This window comes from Lygodium microphyllum, chromosome 6 (assembly GCF_053477565.2).
Source record: "Lygodium microphyllum isolate KBCC chromosome 6, Lygodium_microphyllum_v1.1.10, whole genome shotgun sequence".
Lineage (NCBI taxonomy): Eukaryota > Viridiplantae > Streptophyta > Polypodiopsida > Schizaeales > Lygodiaceae > Lygodium > Lygodium microphyllum.
Window position 1 is genome coordinate 9,626,547 of NC_141140.1, and position 24,238 is coordinate 9,650,784.

Below are 24,238 nucleotides of genomic sequence, written 5' to 3' on the forward strand. Positions count from 1 at the left end.
TTGAAGACATCCAGACGGTGTACATGGCAAAGGCTTCTCTTTATGTCTTCATTTGAGTCAAAATTTTGATTCTTTTCATTCATTTTCTATCATTTGTACAGTTGTAAACAGAGTAGTACTTTATTTTACCGTCCTTTTCAGCCATTGTAACTTTGTTTTTGTGAGCAAAAACATTCGGTAAGGAATGAATTGTAGGAAGTTGAGAAGACACATTATTTTAGGTGGTTTTATTAACAATACCTTGTCACACTGGCATAGGTATATAAGGTACTGAGGCTTGAAAATTTTTGTCACTTTTATAATAATATAATTACATTCTCTTCATCTTACCTTCTTGTTCATAGCTTTCATTGCTTCTCTCTCTTCTCACCTATTTTTCTAGTCTTTTCTCTCCTATCTTTCTAGTCTTTCTCTCTCCTCTCATCACTCATTCTCTCTCCTCTCTCTTCTTTTCTCTCTCTTTTGCACTCTCTTCTCTCACCTTTCAGTCCTCTTCTTGACAATTTGTATTAATGAAGATTGCAATATATGTATTATGATTATTAATATTATAATATAATTGATTAGATATTAATTATTAATTATTAATTAATCAATTAATTAGTAACAAAAGATGCATAATTGTAATTTAATTGATGTATTATACATATATAATTGTGTACATACATAATCAATTATTAATTATGAGAGAGAGAGAGAGAGAATAATAATAATTATAATAATAAATTCTTGATACAGTTTATAGCTTGTCAAATTTATGTGCTATTGTAGGCTCAATGTGTAAGGATAATATGCATCCCATGATAAGCTTAATGTGAATAGAAATCACTATTAAATGTGTTTGTCTTTGAGAAACTTTGAGAAATGATCATAAGGATTCTTTGGAGATATAGTTTATGCTTGATTCTATTAATGTTAGTCTTTTACCCCCATATATACCAATGAGTGCCACATCCCCATATATTGTATTTTCATGATTCAACATCGTATTAGTCTAAGTTGCCAAAGCTTTAGAAATTTAGATTATGATTCATATATTAACCTTTTATGAACCTTCTTGCCACATGAAACATGCTTTCAAACTCAAACATAAAGCATCAAGAGAACATGGATGCAAAGCATCAACAAAATCTAGGTGCGGAGTACCTGGTATGTTACTAATTAATTCAAGCTATTGTATTTCACCTCTCCATGACTATCAAGGCCCTTGTGATGTTTTTCACCTTGTTTTACTAGTTATTTACTAGGATGGCTACTCTTACATTGTTTTAACAATTTAAGAGGACACATGTAATCATTGCTCTCATATGATTTATTTAATGGCCTTGTTTTGTCTTCTTATTTATCACAATTTTCATTCAATTGCCTCCATCCTTTGAAATGATTATAGCTCTTTCTCAATCATATTATTTAGATGTGATAGGGCAATAGTCAATTTTTGGCTCTTGTGTTTCCAAGCCAGATTAGGATAATGAGTGATGTGACTATTGCTCAATTTTTTAAAAATAAAATTTGAGACTCTCACTAGGCTCTCACTACGTAGATGTCTATTCTTGAGAAGAACGTGAAAAGTGGCATTCAAAATACACTCCAAAAGTGCATGCTAAATGCTTCAAGAAATCCAATAAAAGTTTCCAAGGTTGAGCATATGGTATTTATTAAGTCCTACTTTTAACAACATGTAATATATGGTACAAAAGGCTCTATGTACCTTTTGATGGCTCTAACTCATTAGGAGTTACAAAGTACCATTTTGTGATATAGAACTCAACTTTACATCTAACCATGTTGATCACATGTTCTCTTGAGCAAAGTAGGGATCTTATTGGTTCAATCCTATGAAGTATATCCCTAAGATATTGAAGTATTTCAACATAGGTCAACCTCAACAGTGACTCTCACATGAAATTCATAGAAGTTGTCAATTTGAAGATATGGCATGGATCCTTTGGCTAAGAAGTTTGATATATGTGATCATACTGCCCATAGAGAAATAAAAAAATTGTGGAGAGCTGATGATAGTGACAACTTAAGGATGATATATAAGAAATATATATGCTTGCACAATGAGAACACACTTACTTTCAATTTGCTATTGACAACACATAAGATGCTCAAGGCACTTGCCTTGGGCTCTACATATTGGAAGCAATACTCCAAAGTGTGTGCAAGTTTGTGTGCTTGTCGTAATCAAAGTAAAAATGGTATGGGTGTCCCAACGTTGATACATTATGTGAATAGTGAAAGCAATAATGTACATGCATGAAGCTTAAGATTATGTACTTGTCATGATATATGGCCTTTCCACTTTAAGAGCTTATGGTGTATGCCTTTGGGCTCTATATTGAAGCTGAAGTTTGAAAGTATATGACTTGTTATGACATGTGACCTTTCCACTTGAAGAGTGCATGGCAAATTCTTCATACAATATGAAACCACTGAGTGAAGAGTTAAATTTTATTTCCTTCATATGACACCTATGCTTAAATAGTGGGCATATATCTCTCATCAACATAGTAGGACCTCCACATGTTAATGACAACTTGAGTATCGTGTTGCAAGAATGACTTAACTTTTCATGCTTGACATACATCTCTAACATCTTGTTGATTTTCAATGAAGAGTAGAGTTGTGTTCTATTTCTCCTCTATAAGTTTATACATAAGGTCTATAAGCTTGGTTATGAAATAAAGGCATTAAAGTAAATAGTAATTTATCCTCCAATATTAATCAATAAATACAAAGCGTCATACAAGGCATTGAGGGGTCAAGAATACTCTCCTTTGCTTGGATGCTGGCAATAATCTACCTATGGAGGCTCATGAGAGCTAATTTTGATTACCATTGACTATGTATAATACTATTCATGGCAACCTTTTTGGGAATCGATACAAAAACTTCAATAAAAATTACAAGGTATAAATGAAACTACTTTGGGTTTTTGCTAATTTTTCTAGCTAATTACATCAAGGTCTTATCTTGTATTGAGGATCTAGCCTTGTTGTAAACACTATTGTATCAAACTTGTATCAAGGAGTCTATTGTTGTAATTCCTTATCTTCAAATAAAGAACATGCCAACGTATGTTTGGGGCAAAGATATTCATGAGAGCAGCATCCTAGTTTTCTAATATATCATTTGCTAGCCGAATCAATGGACTAGCAAAGGTATGCAAGCTCTCCACTCCAATATCATGATTACCAAGGTGTGTATGAAAAGAAAAAATTAGACATGCTTCCTAAGCACTGACCTTATGATTGTGCCATCAAGTTGCAAGAGGGAGCTCAACCCTTTAGCACAATTTATAAGATATCTCAAGATGAATTGGTAGAACTACAAAGATATATTGATGGGAATCTAGCCAACGGTTTTATACAATACTTGAAGTCACTGGTGGGCAGGTGCTTCAATATTATTTGCTAAGAAGGATGGCTCTCTCCATATGTGTGCCAACTATAGAGGACTCAATAAGATAATCATTAAGAATTGTTAACCACTTCTCTTAATCCAAGAAAATTTGGAGCAACTTGAAGAGTAAAGATATTCACAAAGATTGATCTTCATAGGGCCGATAATGCTGCCAAAATAAGAGAAGGTGATGAATAAAAGACAACTTTTTTGCACAATATATAGCCACTTTGATTATGTCATCATGCCATTTGATCTCATAAATGCTCCAATAGTCTTCCAACATCTAATGAAGATACTTTCTCTTAGTATCTAGATGACTTTGTGGTAATATATTTAGATGATATTTTAATATATTCCAGTAATAAACAAGAGCAAAAGCATCACGTGCATTTAGTTTTGATAAGCTATGTGAAAAGGACTTGTATACTAAATTGAAAAAGTGATCCTTTTGTCAATATTCATTGGATATATTGTCTCTCAAAATGGAATCTTAGTGGATAGGAAGAATGCAAAGAGTGTTCTTAAATGGCAAACACCAAGATTGATTTGAGATATGCAATGATTCTTGATATTCACAATTTTTATTGAATCTTCATTAAGGGTTATTCCAAGATTAGTGTGCCACTTATGTGATTAACATAAAATGGTATATTTAAATAGAACTCTGATATAGAGAAGGCTTTCCAAATACTTTAGTAAGTATGCATTGTAGCCCCTATATTGATACATGTAGATCCATCCAAGCCTTTCTTCTTGGAGACTAATGCATTGGATTTTGCTCTTGATGCTATCCTTTCCTAAGTTGTTGATGATGGCCGAGAACATCTAGTGACTTTTCATTCTAGAATATTCTCAACATTTGAAATAAAATATGAAATTAACCTCTTGTTAATTACTTTTGGTATAAAAATAGGAGGTTTGTGATACATGTTTCCAAGGATATATAATGGACTTTTGGCATAAAATGTTGCCAATGATATATAACAAGCTTCTAGCTGATTGCTAAGGTTATGTAAAAAGAAGAGGTATTTCGAAACAAAAGCCTATCTAATACAAAAATGTATCATAATATGATTGGAGCTTGTTCTTCCTGGGAAGTCTTCTTCCATGACTACTATCCCATACAAGTTCCAATCATTTTGGAAGTAGCTGGCTTTATCTGGATTATCTTTTCTCCATTTGTATTTGCTTCAATAATCTTTATATTTCTCCATTTTTTGGTTAACTGGATAGTCCATTTCTTTATAGTTGCTTTGGATTTCTACTTTGGGAGTCTAGATAGTTCATTTCTTTATAGTTGCTTTGGATTTCTTATGTGACGATGGGATGTTGAGCTTCTAGTCAAGTCAAAATCCTTCCTTGAAGATGTTGAAATTACACGATAATGATGACCAAGTCATCACCAAAGCAAAAGACAAAGGAAATCCATGTTGATTGTAGTAGCTCAAAGTGTTTCTTTTGTTTCCATGATGTAATGATAATCTATAGTGAGCAAAGTTGGAGGCTTGATGATCATCATAACCAACAAGGCATATCATTGCTAATGTATGTGGTTTTGCCTTCAAGGGTTTAGGATGTGCACAATGGCCTCCATGGTGCCAACTTCTACTTGCCACGACCCCTCTTCGATCCAACTTAGCCATACGTGGTCTCTTCCTCTCTGTAATCTTCTTCTTCTTCTTCTTCTTCTTATTTAGGTATATTACATCATGCCAATAGAATACCCGTCTTCTCTCTTGCCATGCGCATGCATGCCATGGCTAAGCATGATATCTTCCTGCTGTAAAGAAGGAAAGAGGAGGGCAAAGACATTGTTGCTAATGATTCTCCTTCTCTCTTTGAGAGACATATACACTGTAGGTGCAATAGACACAAGAAAATGGTCATAGAAGTGGAGGAGGTGCGAGAAGAAACTCACAGAAGAATCTCATATATAATGATGCATTACGATTTAGGTATAAATAGATATTAAAAAATAGATTCATTTAATATTTATATAAAAAAACAAGTTATTCTAATTTTATGTGCTAAAGAAAATTGTCGATCAAAATGATGAGTATATAGTATTGGGCGAGGCCAAAAAACGTTGAAATATTTGGAAAGAGGGTTTTTCGGTTTTAGGATCTAACCTTACAAATAACCTAAGGAGTGGGCCCAAATGCCAGCTGGACGAGCCCCACCACCAAATCAATCTTGCGCGCTGACTTTTTTCAAGAGAAAGACCTCGCAGTTCCGCGGAGTATGATCATCACACGTAGCACGTTGGCGCCCAGCGATCGCCACGTGGCGGTTGCGAGTAGGCCTGCTGCCCCATGTCGCCAACGGCGGGCGGGGTGCTCAGCTAGGCTCGCAGGCGGACTCTCATCATCACCACCACCACCATCACCAGCATCGGAGGATATCGTCATCATCTACTTCGTCGTCCTCCCATCATCCAACCACCATCGGCCTTCACTGTCGACATATCGATTCAACTGTCTCTCCTTGTCTGTTTTTGCTTTTGTCCGCCTCCTTTCTCTCATCACTTTCTCCAGTCGAGGCTTCATTCGACGCAACGGAAAGGTCCTTCATCATCCGTTATGGCATCTCGGGATCTGCGTCTTTGTGCTCACCCGCTGTAAAGGATGATGACACACCTTTGATGATAATGCAGAGACGGCGAGCATCTTCTTGAGAGCTGGATCCCTCTCGCCTCTCTTCCTGCATTTCGCTGCTTCAAAGGCCGCCATCCGTCCTGGTATGTATCGCGAATCCCGTTCATAAACCGTCTGTACTAGGCACCTCACGTCTAAACAATCGGTGAAACCAAGATCCATTTCCGGGCCTTGAATCCATGGAAGCTGATCGTGGCCGAGAAGTTGCAAGCATTGATTGGTCGTTTGCAGCAGCATCACCACAGCCTTACCTTCCACCGAAAAGCCCTGTGTTCGCTGGTGGTGCATCGACCCTCACTGACGGTAGCAATAGTTTCTTCTCCAATTGGTCCGGTTTTCCTCATCAAAGTGGGGGCCGCAGGCAGCACCACCGCACCCCCTCTACCAGCTTCCTTCCTCAGACACCGGCGTGGATTGACGATCTGCTGAATGACACACCAGATGCACCCCCGGTGAAGAGTCTGCACCGACGGTCTTCCAGCGATTCGGTAGCATTCCTTGAGGTCCCCTTCCACCATGCCAGGATTGATGACATTGCAGAAGAGGAAGAGCTGGACTTTGGGAATTCTAGTCTGAAATCAGGAAGAAGATTTAGGCACTCTGACAATTTTGATGAAGAACAGCTTACATCCAAGTTTGCAGGGATTGGCCCATTCCAAAAGCATCACAATACTTATTCGGTTGCAAAGCCAGATGCATTGCTATCTGACAGGAGAACACCATCGGAAACCCCATCCACAGCTTCTGATCAAGAAAGTTGCAAAGCTCATTCTTTGGATGATCAGAGGATTAGAGGGGTTGGGTACTTGAAAAGTGAGCCAGAAGTGCAGAGCACACACAAAGGTGAGCAGATGATGTCATCAACAGGAAATACAGAGACCTTGCCAACTTCCATTCTGAACGACCCGACCCTTGACCCGAAACGGGCCAAGCGGTAAGCTACTTCTGCACAATGAGGCTTACTCTGCTAGGCCACATGGACATTTCCACAGTTGTCGGTTGGTTTTGTCTAGACTTTTCAGAAAACCTACATTTTTTTCAGGATCTTGGCTAACAGGCAATCTGCTCAAAGGTCAAGGGTACGGAAATTGCAATATATTTCTGAGCTTGAAAGGAGTGTTAACATTCTGCAGGTGAGAAGATGGAAGCTCGCACCCTGTTTTGAGTGCAGGAAAAATACAAGTTTGATTTCACTGGATTGCTCAGGTTTGTCTACTTTTACAGGAAGAAGTATCAACACTGTCACCTCAGGTTGCATACCTTGATCATCACAGGATTATTCTCAATGTTGACAACAGCGCTATGAAACAAAGATTGGCTGCTTTAGCACAAGAGAAGCTTTTCAAGGATGGTAATAAATATGCTGCATGAAACATTTAAGCCCAACCTTTTAGTATTCTTACTGCTATGTTAACCAAGTAGAGTATGCTAAAATTTCTTTAAGTTAACATTCTATTCTACGGATTAGCCTCTACTTTGCTGCTAGCATGACGCACAAGCAAACTGCTTGTCTTACATCAGCAGATTGTCTGTTCCAAAAGGGTGCAAACCCACCATGAAATACAAAAATAAAAAGAATACAGACTGCTCACTTCAGAGGCTGAAAGATGAAGTAAAAAAAGAAAAAACACAGTGCTTTATTCAAAAGAAAGTAGGCAGCTAAAGAGGGAAGTACAAGAATATGCTTTTTTCAAGAGAGTGGACAGGTAAAAGCTTTCCTGTGAAAGTTTTGCAAGACCAATAACTGCTTGGCTGTAAGTGCTGAGCAATTGATACGTCCTTGAAAACCAATGCATGCTTAGCTGAGTAGAATGGAAATGGAAGAGTAGATACAAGAGCCCTTTTTTAAAAAGGGATCGCTAATTTACCAGAGTATGAGAGATAGGACGAAAAGTTCCGAGGCAAAGTATAAGATTAAGGAACTTTCAAGATTTAACAAATAAACAACAAAAGGAAAGTCTATTACAAGGCCTAAGGAAATAACCCATCTAGAGTTCTACAATGCCACATCATGTTTGACTCAAAATGGAAAAGTGTCAAAAAATCCCAAATCCTGAGAAAAACATCTCCTCTCCTTCTAGTCCTTGAGTCAACTTGCAGCCTCTCCCATGTATGCAGACAGTGGACAATTGTTGTCTAGAGGTCTTTGGAATGGCAACCCCATGACTACATGTGATAGTCCCAAATAAACTAAGTAATGATATTGGTTATCAACTCCCATCTGTGATAAGACCCCTTGGGCCACTTTGTGTACTAAAAATCAAGCATGGCTATCTTGCTCAAGAGCTACAGGGAATTGAGATAGGAGCTACTCTTTTAAGCATCCTCATAGTCACAAGTCAGGCATCTATTCATGATGCTGTAAAGAAATACCCTAGCACAAAAACACAAATACAATTGTACAACAAAACACAAATCGAACAGAACATAGTTAGTATTTTTAGATAAGTGGACAATCGTATTAAGAGGTGTGGCTACATACCACGTTTGATCATGGCAATATTGATCCACCAACCGAGGAGCGTACTTGTGTTGTGACACAAAACTACATCCCCTAGATCAAACTACCTCCATCTCCAAAACGTAAGACAACAAACCGAGGTCTGTCATCTTAAATGTAGCACAGAGCTTGGTCTTAATTTTTGCTATAGCAGTAGAATTTGATCCAGTGATAAGTAAGTCGTCTACATGTAGCAAGATATAGTTGACCCCATTTGAAGTGATATGGACATATAAGTTTGTGTCATAAGGGGTAGAATGATATCTGAGGTCTTACATGGCTCTAGAAATCTTGCATGGTCTTTGGAATCCATGGTAGTCTGATGTCTCTTTGGCTATGTCGGATATTGGAGGAGCAAGCTAGGCCCGTTGCTGCTCATTTCTCAATGGATTTGGATTGAAAGAATGAAGCGGTGATGTCGTGTTCGAAGTCATCTTGCTCTCTTGTTATTTCTGCTTCTTGCGAAGGGCTTTGAGTTTAAAGGCCTAGGTTTGTTTAGAGAGATCCTAGCTCTGATACCATGTAAAGAAATATTCTAATGCAAAAACATAAATCCAATTGTACGACAAAGCACAAACTGAATAGACCACAGTTAGGGTTAGGGTAACTCAGAGACAATGAACATAGTGAATAGTCTGAAATGAATGAATCTGAATAATATAATGCTTGTGCAAGAAACACACTATGTAGTAAATGAATATTGTACCTTGAACTCTCATGTCTTAAGGACCGAGGTAGAGGTCACCTTCATATTTTCATACTGTGTTTCATTTTGCGAAACAAAAAAGGTTTTGAAAGAGTTTCTTTTATTAAAAGGACATGTTGCTTTTATTACAACCCACATTTCTTCTATGTCCTCCTTGCACACCCCGTCACCTCCTCCTCCTCCTTGTGCATCTCCACCTTCTCCTCTATCTCTTCGTGCTCCACCTCATCCTCTATCTCTGCCGCATGTCTTCCTTCTCTTCATTCTCCATCTCTTCCACACACTCCTCCACCTTAACCTCTACCTTGGGCCTCTCACCTTGAGTGAAAATGCCTCCTCACAGATTTTCACTCATGAACTTCAGTTTCTACTTTCACTTTACATTATGTATTATGTGTATGTTGTAGCCTATATATTTTGATTTGTGAGTCATGAATGCAAATTTCTAAATTAGTAGGTAAAATGGATGTTTTAGTTGTAGGCTTTTGAGTTTTGACTCTAGGATCTAGGTGGAATGAACAGTTTCATTTTATGGATATGTTTTCTTCCTCTAATATTACTATATATGGATCTACTTTTCTTCCTCTAATATTACTAATTTATAATAATTTTAATTATTATAAACAATACTTTTCAAAACCTCAAGGTAGCTAACAAAACGAAATGCGAAATGAAACCTCGAACCCTCAAAACACGAAATAGGATGAAACATTTCTGGTGACTATGATCAATCCTTTATTTATTCTCCTTAAAACAACCCCAAAGCACATTAATGCTTATTTGTTATCGAATGGCTTATTTTTTGGCAGTAGATATTACATGGTATTAGAGCATATATGCTCTAAGAGCTAATGATTCTCACCTCTTATGAAGACCAAAGTTTGTGTTTAGCTAACAATGCATTACATGCTGATTAGCCACTTATAACATCACCAAAACATGCTTAATTAATTAAATTATCAAATTTCATTAAAAAGAAATGCAATCCTAGAGAGTGTTTGTGTCCCATAAGCCAAACCCTAATTTGGGAGGACTGGGGCATCTATAAATAGACAAGCTGCCCTCCAATCAGCCTTAATCTCATTTTTGTAGCTTGTAGGTGCCTTCTTTTTGCTGTCCACACTCTATTCCGGAGGATATCTCAGTTTGAGCTAGGGTCCACTACAATCTATCATTAGGCACTTGCTCTCCAGCCTATCTCCTGCTGTTCATGACTGTTTTCAGTCTTGCAGCTTGTTGTTCAGCCAGGCGAGTACAATCTGCACCTTCTCCAATTGCTGCATGCTGCCATGTGCCCTATTTCTTGCATTTGCTGCATTGTATGACTAGCCTCAATTGCGTTTTGCTGTTCCTGGAGCCATCTGATGGCCATGTCATCATATCATATGTGTTTGCTATTTGTGGAGCCGCCTAGTCTGTCATGTCATCAATGGAGTTGTGTTTACTAGATTTGTTGCATAGCCAGGCTGCCACATCATCAGTACTTGCTATATTTACTTTTCTTTTGCTCTGAGAGCCCATCTGTCATTGATAAAGTCATCACAGAGTTGCTTGCTATGCTGCCAGACATTGAGAGGCTACTTGCTGTGTTTCGGGATGTATTAGAGCACGACACACTTTTCTGCTCATACTCTCTGCCTCGATCCTGGAGGCATGGGAGTTAGGGGGTTAGCTGTCACCTTGCATAGTGTTTGTTCATTATTCAGTTTTCTTTTATCTTCTGTGTTCATTGTCTCTATATTACACTAACCCTAACTATGTTTCTTTATCAATCTGTGTGTTTGTCATACGATTGTATTTGTATTCCATAGTCCAACATTTCTTTACAGTTTGGCCTTCCACAGCACAAGGACACCTTTTGATATGTTTGCCACATCATCATCAATGCATTCTGCATTAGAGCCTATGAAGACTATTCTCAACTCTCTCCTTCAAAGCCCGTAACATTGGATGAGTTGAGAAATTGATATTCTCAAACCAAAATGTATAGGATTACGCGCGACGAATATGAGATGATTTTGACTTTTTGATCTTTTTATGGCATTATTTTATGCCTATTTATATAGCTCCTCCTCCTTAGTCAGATCATTCATCATTTACAGTCCTTCAAAGCAAGTCCTATTGGAGAGAGGGAGCCAATGCTAGTGCCCATGCAACCAACTATTCACTGGTGTACATGATTGTTTCTCGAGCATACATCTGAGTTCTCATCTGTATTGTGTTCTTTCTTTCCCTTTCTCTTTTGTCTTGTATTTCAGCAGTTTATTATAGCTTATGTTTACACTTCCATTGCTGCACCACTTTTGACATGGTATCGGATTTCAGGATTTGTGTTCCTGCTATGTTTTCTTGCTGATTTCAAGACTGTTTTCACCCTTGCTGATCAGGTGACTGTTGCTCCATACAGGTGACCCATTTTACCTGCGTTTCCTGCAGATTTGCCATCGCCTGCTATCTATAGCCCCTTTGCTACTTGCATTTTGAGTTTTCAGGTTGTTGCAACAGTTTTTTAGCCTATTTGTCGCAATATTCAGCTTGCATTTTGGTGTTCTTGACTCCTTCCTAGCTGGGCAACTGTACTTTCAGGCCGTTTTTGCTGTTTTTGGTAGTTTTTGACTAATTTTTTGATTTTTTGCAGCAGCTTTTATCTTCTTTTGGTTAGATTTTGGGTTATACTATATGTGAACTCTTGGTTTTTGTAGTCTTTGCTCGTGTTTTGGTTGTGCTCCCTCTCTCCAAATACTTTATTTTCTCTACTTCTTCTAAATCCTCTATAGATGGCTCCTCCATGCACATCCACTAATGACAAGCTCCATGGACCTAATTATTACACGTGGAGTGCAGTGATGAAGGTCTGGTTTATCCGGAAGTGGTTATGGTACGTGGTTGGTGGAGCTATTGCACATTCTCAATAGCCTTCTCTTGTTCCATTTGATTTTGATGAAGACAACCATGAGGAGGTAGTACTTGGGATTCGGATGATGCCCGTGCTTATTCGACCTTACTTCAGTGTATTTCCAAAGAAGTCCTACTAGCAGTCACCTCCTGCAGGACAACTTTAGATGTATGGTCGAAGTGGCAGTTGATGTATGAGGCTCCTTCCACCATGAGGGCCGTTACTCTCTATGGCCAGCTCCAGCAACTGAAGTTTGAACCCAAAGATACAATTCAATCATTCCTACTTCGAGTTACCCAAATCCAAGACCAACTTTGCACTATGCAGTCTGCCCTATTAGAGGCACATCTTGTTGATACAGTACTCTACAAGCTTCCTCAGGAGTTTGATGGAGTGGCGAATGCTTTACGGATGCAGACATCTACGACTCTTGTCAGTTTTCTTCATATGTCCTCGATACTACTTGAGCATGAGGCGACTTTGCGACTACAGGGGTAGCTTTCGTCATGTTATGGAGGTTCAGGTGAGGCTCTTGTAGCTTCAGAGAAGGGTTCGAAGATGCAGAAGTCAAAGGCCCAGTGTTATCATTGTGGCAAGAAGGGCCACTTGCGAAAGGATTGCAAAGAGTTAGTGGCTTCTAGGAAGAAAAAGAAGCAGAAGACGAAGCGGGATGCGGACTCCTCTGACGAGTCATCATCTGCCTCAGATTCCGACTCAGATCCTTCGGCCGAGGCGAAGTCCAATGCGTAGAAGGGATCCTCTCTTTGGATCGTGGGAAGGGCTTGGTGGCCCCTTCCATTCTATTGTATCAAATCACCCATGATCTGAGAAAAGGTGTTAGCAGATATGTCAGCTCATGTGTGAGTCTGAGCTGCAAAGGCTTGGGTACATTATTTAGGTTATTTAGGCATTTTTTATTGTGTCATTATGTGGTCATATTGGGCATTTATTGCTGGCCGACTTGACATATTTTATGGCATTATTTGTGCCTATTTATTCTAGGCTCCTCCTCCTCAGTTGGTCAGTTCACCACCTGGAGGTCCCATGGAGAGAGGAGCTGGTGCCGGTGCCCATGCAGCCAATGACTCACTGTTGTATGCGATAGTCTCGTGTCTGATATATGGAGTCCAGTTCCCGAGCACACATCTGAGTTCTCATCCATATTGTGTTCTTTCTTTCCCTTTCTCTTTTGTCTTGTATTTCAGGCTTCAGCAGTTTATTATAGCTTATGTTTACGCTTCCATTGCTACACCACTTCTGACACTAACATGGTATCAGATGTTTGTGTTCTGGTTCTAGTGCTGTTTTTTGCTGTGGAAAGTCTGCCCTTACACCTATTTGCTGCTGATCAGCCTCCTAGTGTTTGCTACAGCCCATGCGACTTGTCCTTGTTGCAAATGGGCCTGATTTTCTGCCTCTGAAGTCTGCATTTTCTCTCACCTGCCTGCGTTTTCTGATTTTCTGCATTATTTTCATGCTGACGACTTCATTTGATGCTTGTGTGTCTGCGTTTTGATCTGCAGATGCTGCGTTTTCAGCATTTAATGCTTGTTCATGTTGGATGACGGTGTTTTCAGCCTCCGGATAGTGTTTCTCAACTATTCTCACCTTGATTTCCTTAGTCTTTGTAGTCATTTACTGATCAGCTCCTCTTTACACTACTTGTGAACTCAACATCCATGCAATTTGTGTTGTGTTTGGCTGTACTTTCCCTCTATCTTTCTTCATTTCTTTATCTTCTTATCCTATTGTCTTCCAATGGTACCTCCCTGTTTTTCTACTGATGATAAACTTCATGGCCTTGACTATCTCACATGGAGTGCTGCGATGAAAGCATGGTTTGTGTAGAAGCGATTATGGTACGTGTTTTTTGAAGCTATTGAGTATCCTCAGCCTCGTGCTCCTCTTCAAGATGATTTGGACCAAGAAAACCATGATCAAGCTGTGCTTACATGGGATTTTGATGATGCTTGCACGTATTTTGCTCTTCTTCAATGTATCTCTAAAGAGGTTTTATCAGTGATCACCTCATGCAGTGGTAGGGAGAAGCTTTAGATGTTGTATGAGGCTCTCTCGAACATGCGTGTAGTTATCCTCTATGGCTAGCTCCAGTAGATGAAGTTTAAGCCTAAGGATACTATCGAGTCATTCTTGCTTCATGTTACATAGGTACTGTGAAGAAATGCTCTAAACATAGAAAACACAAAACCAATCATATGACAAAGCACAAACTGATAGAACATAGTTAGGGTTAGGGTAACTCAGAGACAATGAACACAGAGAATATTGAAGTGAATATCTATTGAAAATACAGGTGATGAGGTATCAAACACACTATGCAACGAATGAATATTGAACCTCAAACTTCTGTGTCTCAAGGACCAAGATAGAGGTAATGAGCTAGAGAGTGTGTTCATACTCTGAACGGATCTTGAAACATAGCAAGGTAGCTTCCAAGGGTCGAACACTAGTAAATGCAGTTGTGGAAGTTGGATTTGATGCAGACAGGTAATGAGGAGAGAGAGAGAGAGAGAGAGAGAGAGAGAGAGAGAGAGAGAGAGAGAGTAAAAACGCAGGTACCTGAGGAGAGAGAAAAACTAAGCGACAGCAGAAAGCTGAAGGTGCAAAAGCTGATGTGGTCCTCCCAACCAGGTGACAATAAAAACAGCAGGGGGATAGTCTTTGGATGGTCGCCAGAAGTAGAAAGTGGTCAAGAAGTAGTAATCAAGAATTGAGAGCGGTCATTAGGCAGCAAACACAGCAACTGTGTGGTTGGATCAGCAAGGTAGAAAGTGATAGAAAAATAGGGTGGAGGTTGGAAACAGCCCCAGACTGATGTAGACAGCAATGGGCAACTTTGGATGAGATGTCCTCTGCGAACGGGGTGTAGGCAACAAAGATAGAGGGCCTGAAACTTGCAAAAACGAGATTGGGCTGAATGGAGGGCAGCCTACCTATTTATAGAAAGTTTCGGGATCTTGTATCACGCACTGTTTTAGAACTCTCTCAAACAACGTACAATTTAGGGTTTTGATTAATTAAGCATTTTTAAGACTGTTTAAGTGGCTAATTCAGCAAATAATGCTTATGTTAGTTCAACACCTCTTATCAAGCCCAAAAAGTAAGCTAGAAAGGAAGGCCAATAAAAAATTTTAAATGGTTTTATTTTTATTTGTTTTTACCCCAAGGCATTCCACCCCAAAGCAGCTAGGGTATCAAACAAAGGGTGTACGATGGTTGCCCAATGGCCTATCAAGACTATAGAGGTGATGGTTATCTTACGAACGGAGTCCAAGTGGTCACCCCAAAGAGGCTAGGGCGTCGGACAAAGGGTGCACGTCAACTGTCTAGTGGCCTACCAAGTCCTGTAAAGGCAGATGGAACCATAGTGAACTTTTTTTTTTTGTGGGCTCGATAATGACTGTTTCAAAAAGGGAAGGTGGCGGTTAATTAAGTAATGAAGGGGAGACTTGTAGCCAAGCCCAAAGGCTTTCACAAAATAAACAGGCCATTCTACTACTACTGGATATCGATGATGAAGGTATAGGCTAGTGAGTGTGTAATAAATATTAGGGGTATGTGGAGAGAGAAAAAAAATGTGTGGAAAGCAAGCTAGCAAGGCTAAGTAAGTAAGAGAGACTATCATGTGCAATGGTGTGAATATGGTGGATCCAAAGTTGACTACTCAGAAAGACCGAAAAGGGATAAATGCACATAGGTGCATGTTTATAGAAGAGAATGCCAATGCATTGGAGGTATGCAAGAGGCAATGTAGGTGTGATCATGCTTATGCAAAATGTTATGCAAGGTTGCTACTTGGACAATGCCCTTGTATGGGAATTGTTCACTTGCTCAAGTGTCCTTTTTCAATCATGTCATCTTGATAGTGGGGATGGAGATACAATTTTAAAAAATGTACAATAAATACAATGTTTGAATCAAAATGTGTAAGCATCATCACTGTCACTATAAAGAGAAGAAGTTGCCCTCTCTCAAAGTGGAAGGGAAAGCAATGGACCGCTGCCCCCTCTCACTAGGAGATGGTGGAAGGAGAAGTAAGCACCCCCTCTGTTTGTAAGATATTGATGTCAACGGGGGAAAGTAGTGGTACCCAAAGAAGAAGAGTGAGATATATGTCCAATTGAAAACCTCTGAAATGAATAGCCACCAAGGTAGACTCCAAAGAGGCAATGATGAATCCTAGGGAAGAAGCGTCACCAAAAGATGCAACCATGAGAAGGAGTGCCAAATGATCCAAGTCTTTGCTCCGAGCTAGGCAATAGTTCTTTTGGAAGCAAATGCCAACCTTCAAAAGGAAGCAAAAACAACTACATAGATCATAAAACATACAAACCTCAACTTCAATAGAAAGTGTAAGTGGGTGCTAGGGACAAATGTGAAAAGACCCCCACTACCTAAAGGTAGACACACTAAGAATATGAAACAGTAAAAGGAGAAATGTGCAACAGAAAAGAGAAGACAAACTAGAGCATGCTCAACAAGGATCAAGTGATGTATAGGTGGGGAGTGGAAAGGGATCACAGTTAATATCACGAAGATCTGAACTAGAGGAAGGCTCCACAATTTGCTAGGCGGAAGCTTCTCTAGAGAAAGTAGGCTCAAGTACTTCTTGCTACATACTTGAGGAGAGGGCAACTTTGAGCGGGAAGGGGACTCATCAAGTCTGTCCTTAAGAGAGACAACAAGTGCCCGAGGATAATTGAAGTCCATAAAAGTAGGATGGGAAGATATTTTTGACAACTCCTTAGGTAAAGAGGGAGCAATAGAATTAGTTGCCATGTGAGTAGTAGGTCCACCCTGCTATCTCGGTTGTGGAGGGGGGGTGGGAGTGCCCTCACCAGATGTGCTCGAGATGAAGAGTCTTGGGCAGATTGCCCTTAGCCTTTAAATGATACTCCTCGTCAAAGTGACCAGCCTTTTGACAATGTTGGCAATACCTATTTTTCTTTGGTACATTTTGCCACTTGGGTTTGAGTTTTGATTGGGAAGTTCCTTATGACTCACTAGCTTGGGATTGATTTGGATTTTGATTGAAAGTTTGAGGTTGCTTGCCCTTTCATTGTTGCCCCTTATGAGAAGATGCAACAAAGGCCCCCTTTGTGGAGGATGTCCCATGAAATTGATCGAAAAATCGAGTGTAAGATAGTAGTTGACACTCAAATTCATAGAATGTGGACATCTGAGGTTGTGAGATCACATGCTGCACAAAATGTAAGTATTTCCTTGGTAGCTTTTTAAGGAACAATGTAACTTGATCGTCAGGGTCTTAGGGGCCCTAGTGATAGAGAAATTAGTGAGGAGACGTGATACTCAGCCAACTTGACTTTCAAGTCATCCTTGTCAATGATTGTGAAGTTTTGTAGCTCATGGTCTAAGTTGATGTAGCGAGTCTGATTCCATGCAACATAGCCGTCAATGAGATGGGCCCAATGCTCAAAGGCAAGGTCAAAATGCTAGAGTTGAGAATGGAATTCAGGAAAGAAACCTTGTATCAACTTGACTATGGCTACAGAGCGACAAACCTCATATGAAAACTAGTGGGGGTTATGTTGGGGTTTTTATTTGTAGACAAGTTCCCACCAACCTTGGGAATCCAAAACATGCCTTATCAAATTGGAATGAGTGGTAAAATTTGACCCGTTAAAATGAGTATTATCTAAAAACGCATGCTTGGTTTATGAGGGTGAATGGATGTTGGTGGGGGGTAGGTAGGTGGTGTAGGATATGGAGGTGGATAAGGTGGATTTGGTGGTGGTGGATAAGAGAGTGATGGCTCAGGTGGGTAGGCAAAAATAGACAGTGTGTGTCCAAGAAGTGCTGATTGATGTGAAGCCATTGGAACATGAACGTTTCCATAATGTGCCAATGGTGGAGGTGGAGGCACTGGGACATGTGAGCCCTATCCAAATGTTGGTTGGGAAATAGAAGAATGACTAGTCAGGCCACTAGGTAATGCCATGGAGGCAAATTGTAGTACCAACTGGGGCACACTCGGGTATGTTTGGGAGGCACTCCCAAAGGGATAGCCTGAGTGTGTGGGGGAGGCCGAGTCTCCATCACGGGTACACTGCCCAGATAGGTGGAATGAGGTGTCCTAAAGGATGTGCCTAAGGATGCGGAACCTCCCAAGGTTGTGTGTGGTGGAATATATGGTGTCCTTAATGGAGGCTAAAAGAAAGGTGCAGTGGAATATGAGGGTGGGATAGGTGGGAGCCCAAAAGGATTTGTGATTGGTGTGGAAGTGGGAAATGATGTGGGTTCCTTTTGTCCATTAAATGCATTAAATTGAAAAGATGATTGTGATGTGGATGTGGATGCATCTACTCCAGTTTGACCATGAGAAACAAAATCATTTGAAGAAAAAGAAAGTGGGGGATACTTACAACTTCTTGCTTCAATTTCTTCCCTTCGTTTGAGTTTACAGAGAAAAATCTATCTTCTTCATTGCTCATAAACAAAAAATCATTATGGATAACCCCTTTATCAAGAGGATCTCCCAACCCTTGAGAAAAAGAGAAATTAGCTTGAACAGAATTAGAAACATGTGTTGATACTTTACACTGGAGTAAAGATGAATGATGGAAGTGGTGTATAGTCCGTGCCAATTTCCACTTGCGCATGGCCAGTCCATGGTGGAAATTTCGTCTTTCCTGCATGGTCATTAGTTCTATGCATTGAACCTAAAGGAGAAAACTCAATCTTACCTTCAATTTGCTCCTGATCCCTATGCATAAGGATGAGATCGTACGTGAAATCTCATATGATCGATGGACTCCATGATAATTTGACATTTCTCTAGCCATACTACATCTATCAATGGCAAGCTGGGAGGCCCATTCCCGATTGTTTCTAGACATGTTTGGCTATGAAGATTGAAGTAGTGTGGAAGTGTTCGAAGTCATTTGACCCTTTTGTTGTTTCTGCTTTTGTGGATGAGCTTTCCGATCAAAGTCCTAGGTATCTCAAAGAGAACTTGATTCTGATACTATGTGAAGAAATGCTCTAAACATAGAAAACACAAAACCAATCATACAACAAAGCACAAATTGATAGAATATAGTTAGAGTTAGGGTAACTTAGAGATAATGAATATAGAAAATATTGAAGTCAATGTCTACTGAAAATACAATGCTCATGCAGCAAATACACTATGTAGTGAATGAATACTGAACCTTGAGCTCTTGTGTCTTAAGGACCAAGGCAGAGGTAATGAGCTGGACAGTGTGTCGTACTTTGAACGGATCTCGAAATGCAGCAAGGCAGCCTTCGAGGGTCGAACACCAACAAATGCAGCTGTGGAAGCTGGATTTGATGCAAACGAGTAGTGAGGAGAGAGAGAGAGACTAAAAAGTAGGTATGTAAGAAGATAGAAAAATTGGGCAACAGTAAAAAGCTGAAAACACAAATGTTGGGAATAAAGGGCCATCGTGCCTTTTATATGTGCACGGTTGTGAACACACCCTTAGCACATTGTACTCTCATACATATATCTATCTAAAAAACCTAAAGTGGTACACTCGTCATTGTACCGAAAAACGTGTTCACTCTCTCTCTACTCTGCTCTCTTGCACTCTCTCTGTCTCTCTCACTGTGTGTAACGACAGTCTGTCTTGATCTCCATGCCTAGTCAATTCCTACAAACTGGTATCAGAGCCAATGGCTCACTCAAGCTATTGAGGGGTAGATCAATAGGTGTAACAGTCTTGTGGACAGTTGAGAGGTGCAGGCGACACGCAGAGTCTTGTGTAACAATCTTGTGGACAGCTGCGTGACCAGTCGAGCTGCGTGACAGGTGACAAGCTGCACGACGGGGGCTCCACACGAACTGTCGACTTGCAGAACAATGGGGGGACTGCACGATGGGGCTCCACGACTGACAGGTCAACGGACCCGTCATCAAATTTTTTTTCTCTTCAAAATCCTTTGAAATTCCCCCCTCAAATCAAGGTTTCGCACGCGCAAGCACAATATCTCAGATCTATGCAAAATTGTCCCAAAAATTTGGGGCTTTTCCCGAATTTGGGGATCTCAAAACAGAATTGGACAATTTGACTCAGAAATTGCAAAGTCGGTGCACGTTTGCCCGGGAATTTTGGGGCTTTTCACATTTCAGTGAAATTCTTTCAATTTCACTGAAATTAATGCACGCAGGATTTGGAAAATTTGGGGATTTGTCCAGATTTGGTGTGAGCAAGATGCAACAGTGATATTTGTCTTAGAAATTGCAGGAATTTGTGACATTTTGTCCCCGACATTTGGGGCTTTTCATGTACATGCACAAATTGGGCTGAAATTAACCCAATTTCTTGACATTTAGGCACATTGGACCCTGTGAAATTTGGGGCTTTTGCGATTTGGGCAAAATTTGTGCAGCATTTTGGTCATTTTATGTACACGTAGGTTGAATTCTGTGCAATTTGGGCATCAACACTTGGTAAAATTTGGGGGTTTTGCTGAAATTGCTCTATTTTGGCAAAACTGGACTGTCCTATGCATGACAGAGGAAATGCAAATGTGTGTTTGACGCTTTTGAGCACAAAATTTTGGGGCTTTTGACCGTTCGTGTCAAATTTTATGTCCATGGGTACATGTACAACAGAAATTGCAGCTGAAATTTTGGGATTTCTCATGTAAGATGCACATGCCCTTGGAACAGCTGTCATCAGTTGGATAATGTTGTAGCACTTGTTTTGGCGCTTCTGAAAACTTAATTACAGATCTGAAATCTGTACTTCTGCGTGGTCATTTATTGCAGATTGGTACTTGTTTGTACCTTGGTCACTTGGGTGACAGTTTGGGCTTGCATTGCTGGTTTTTTTTTTTTGGTCACATTTGGGCTGAAAATCATGGCTGGCAGCAGTAATTTGATGCACATAAAGAAGCTTGAAGGCGCACATAATTTTGCAGTTTGGCAAAAACAGTGCTACAATATCCTGTTACAAAAGAAGCAAGCAAAGCTGATCAAAACCAAAGGGGCAAAGCCCGCGGACATGGATCAGGATGATTGGGATGAGTTGAATGAGCTTGCATGCTCAACCATAGAGCTATCAATTTCTGATGCCTTGCTGTTCAACATTGAAGGTTTAGATTCTGCATATGCTATATGGACCAGACTGGAAGAATTGTATGCACAGAAGAGTGCTGCAAGCAAAGTGTATTGGTTGAAAAAGCTTATGGATTTGCGTATGAAAGAAGGTACATCAATGCTCACTTGAGTGAGTTTAACTCCATTTTCAGCCAGCTGGTTGCCTTGAAGTTCATGATTGATGGGGAATTTAAGGCTACTTTCTTGCTTTGCACTCTACCAGAGAGTTGGGATACATTCAGGACTGCTATGAGCAATTCTAATGTGATCCTTTTGTATGCTGATGTAGAGAGTGCTCTACTTATGGAAGAGATAAATCGGTAGAAAAATGCATCCAGTAAGTCTTCTAGTGCTTTGCATACTAGGGGCAGATCACAGCAAAAAGGGCAAATATGATGGCAAGGGACGCAGTAAATCACGTGGCAAAGATGTTGAATGCCATCATTGTGGCAAGAAGGGTCACTTTAAACGTGACTGCTACAAATGGAAGAAAGAAAAAGGAAAAGGCAAGAAGACAGATGACTGCAAGGAAGAGAAGGACAGTCAGCCTAAGAAGAGCAGTGTAAAAATTGAAGAGGTGAATGTAGTCACTCATGACAGTGACAGTGGGAGTGATGTACTCTTTGTCTCTTCACATTTTGGTGCACATGCTTTACTTGCAGATACAGACGATGACATGCATACCTGGATTGTTGATTCAGGTGCTTCCTTTCATGTCACTCCTCATCGTGAGTGGTTTTCCGCCTATACAGCGGGTCGACATGGTGTTGTCCATCTTGGGGACAACTATGTATGTGAGATTGCAGGTATTGGCAGTGTGCAATTACAATTTCAGCATGGCTCTATCTTTACACTTTAGCATGCACGGCATGTACCTCAGCTCAAGAAGAGCTTGATTAGCATAGGGCATCTAGATGATGATGTTTTTCATACCACCTTTGGTGATGGAAAATGGAAGATCTGTAAGGGATCTAGGGTTATTGCCAGAGGTTGCAAGAGTGATACGTTGTATCCACTTCATGTATCTAGTATGCGTGACCATGTTGTTGCCATGACCGAGCAGCCAAGTGTTTCTTTGTGGCATGGCCGGTTGGGACACATGAGTCAAACAGGAATGAAAGTGCTTTCTCGTTTGGGTTACTTGCCTTGTCTTCGTTATGCTGATTTTGAGCATTGTGATCATTGCATTTATGGCAAACATGCACAAATGTCTCACAAAAATTCTCTTTCTTTGAAATCTTCTCCTCTAGAGTTAGTACATTCGGATGTATGCCAAATGCCAGGATTATCTTTAGGGGGAAAGAAATATTTTGTCACCTTTGTTGATGATGCTACACGGAAAGTATGGGTTTACCCTATTCGTAGCAAGGATGAAGTGCTTGACAAGTTTAAAAAATTCTTGGCATTAACTGAAAATCAGACAGATAAGACACTTAAGTGTCTTCGCTCTGACAATGGTGGGAATATGTGTCCGAGGCCTTTCGGGCATTTTGTGACAGCAAAGGGATAAAGAGGGAGCTCACTGTCCCTCATAATCCACCCAAAATGGAGTTGCAGAGCATATGAATCGGACCATACAGGATAAGGTCCGTATGATGCTATCTCATGCTGCATTACCCCATGGTTTTTGGGCAGAGGCTGTTATGGCAGCCGTTCACTTGATTAATCGGTCACCAAACAGGTCTTTGGGGAGGGGAGTTTCCCAAGAAGCGTGGTCGGGCAAGCCACCTTCATATGCTCATCTGAAAGTGTTTGGCTGCGAGGCTTTTGTGCACATTCGTAAAAAAAAAACGCAGCAAACTTGAGCCAAAGTCGTGTAAATTCATTTTGCTAGGATATGGTGACGAGGGTGAAATGGGGTAAAAATTATGGGATCCTGAGAAAAGGAAAATAGTACGCAGCAATGACATTATCTTTCGGGAAGATCGCATGCACAAACAGTCCGAAAAGACTGAGGAGGTCCGTAGGGTTGTATTTCGGAAAGAAATACCATTTGGACAGCAAAATGTGCCCGTTGTACAGCAGCAAATACCTGCTGTAAATGAACTTTTAAATGCAGGAAATGATGCTGGAAATGATCAACTAGCTATTGCCCATGAAAATGAGCCATTACATGTGTAGGAATATCCAGGACAGCAAGCTGTTAATGCTGATTTGCAGGCTGAAATGCCAGGACAACATGCTGAAAATGAAATTTTGCAGGAATAGCCAACAAACGATGACCATTGGGCTAGGAGATCATCTAGGGCTACTAGACAACCTGACAGATTTGTTCCTGGTGCAATTAATGTGGCTGAGTATGTCATGTTGACAAACTGTGGTAAACCGTCTTGCTTCAAGGAAGCAATGGACAGACAGGACAGCAAGAAATGGTATAAAGCCATGTTGTCAGAGATGGAATCTCTTAAAAAATATGGCACTTGGGACTTGGTGCAGTTGCCTAAAAGGCAGAAAACCCTTCCATGCAAATCGGTTTACAAGAGGGTCACTTCTGGTTTCTTATCCAAGTACAAAGCAAGATTGGTTGCAAAGGGGTACAAGCAGGAGCATGGAATTGACTTTGATGAGATTTTCTCTCCTGTAGTCAAGATGACTACATTGAAAACCATTTTGGGCTTGGTTGCAGTTGAAGATATGAAACTCATACAAATGGATGTAAAGACTGCGTTTTTACATGGTGATTTGCATGAAGACATATATATGCAGCAACCTGAAGGGTTTGTTGAACAAGGGAAAGAAAAAATGGTATGTAAACTCAAAAGGAGTTTGTATAGGCTGAAACAAGCACCAAGAGAATGGTATCATAAGTTTGATACATTGATGCAGTCCCAAGGCTTTCATAGAAGTCAAGTGGATCACTGCTTGTACACCAAGAAGGTAGCAGATGGCAGCCTGATTATCTTGGTTTTGTATGTTGATGACATGTTGATTGCTTGTAGGGATACTCATGCCTTGGATTCATTGA

General features: G+C 40.2%; 1 protein-coding gene across 3 annotated transcripts in view; it reads left to right on the forward strand.

Moving 5' to 3' along the window:
- Positions 1-5,682: 5,682 nt before the first annotated feature.
- LOC148034298 (basic leucine zipper 61-like) overlaps positions 5,683-24,238 on the forward strand; it is a 67,910-nt gene continuing 49,354 nt past the window's right edge. Inside the window, exons 1-4 of one of the 3 annotated variants that reach the window (XM_087679242.1) lie at positions 5,683-5,973; positions 6,065-6,999; positions 7,108-7,198; positions 7,290-7,416. In XM_087679242.1, coding sequence (XP_087535368.1) covers positions 6,245-6,999; positions 7,108-7,198; positions 7,290-7,416 — 973 coding nt within the window. In that variant the 5' untranslated portion in view covers positions 5,683-5,973; positions 6,065-6,244. Of the gene's footprint in view, positions 7,000-7,107; positions 7,199-7,289; positions 7,417-24,238 lie in introns of all 3 variants that reach the window. The other 2 variants (XM_087679243.1, XM_087679241.1) reach the window with 2 other exon arrangements.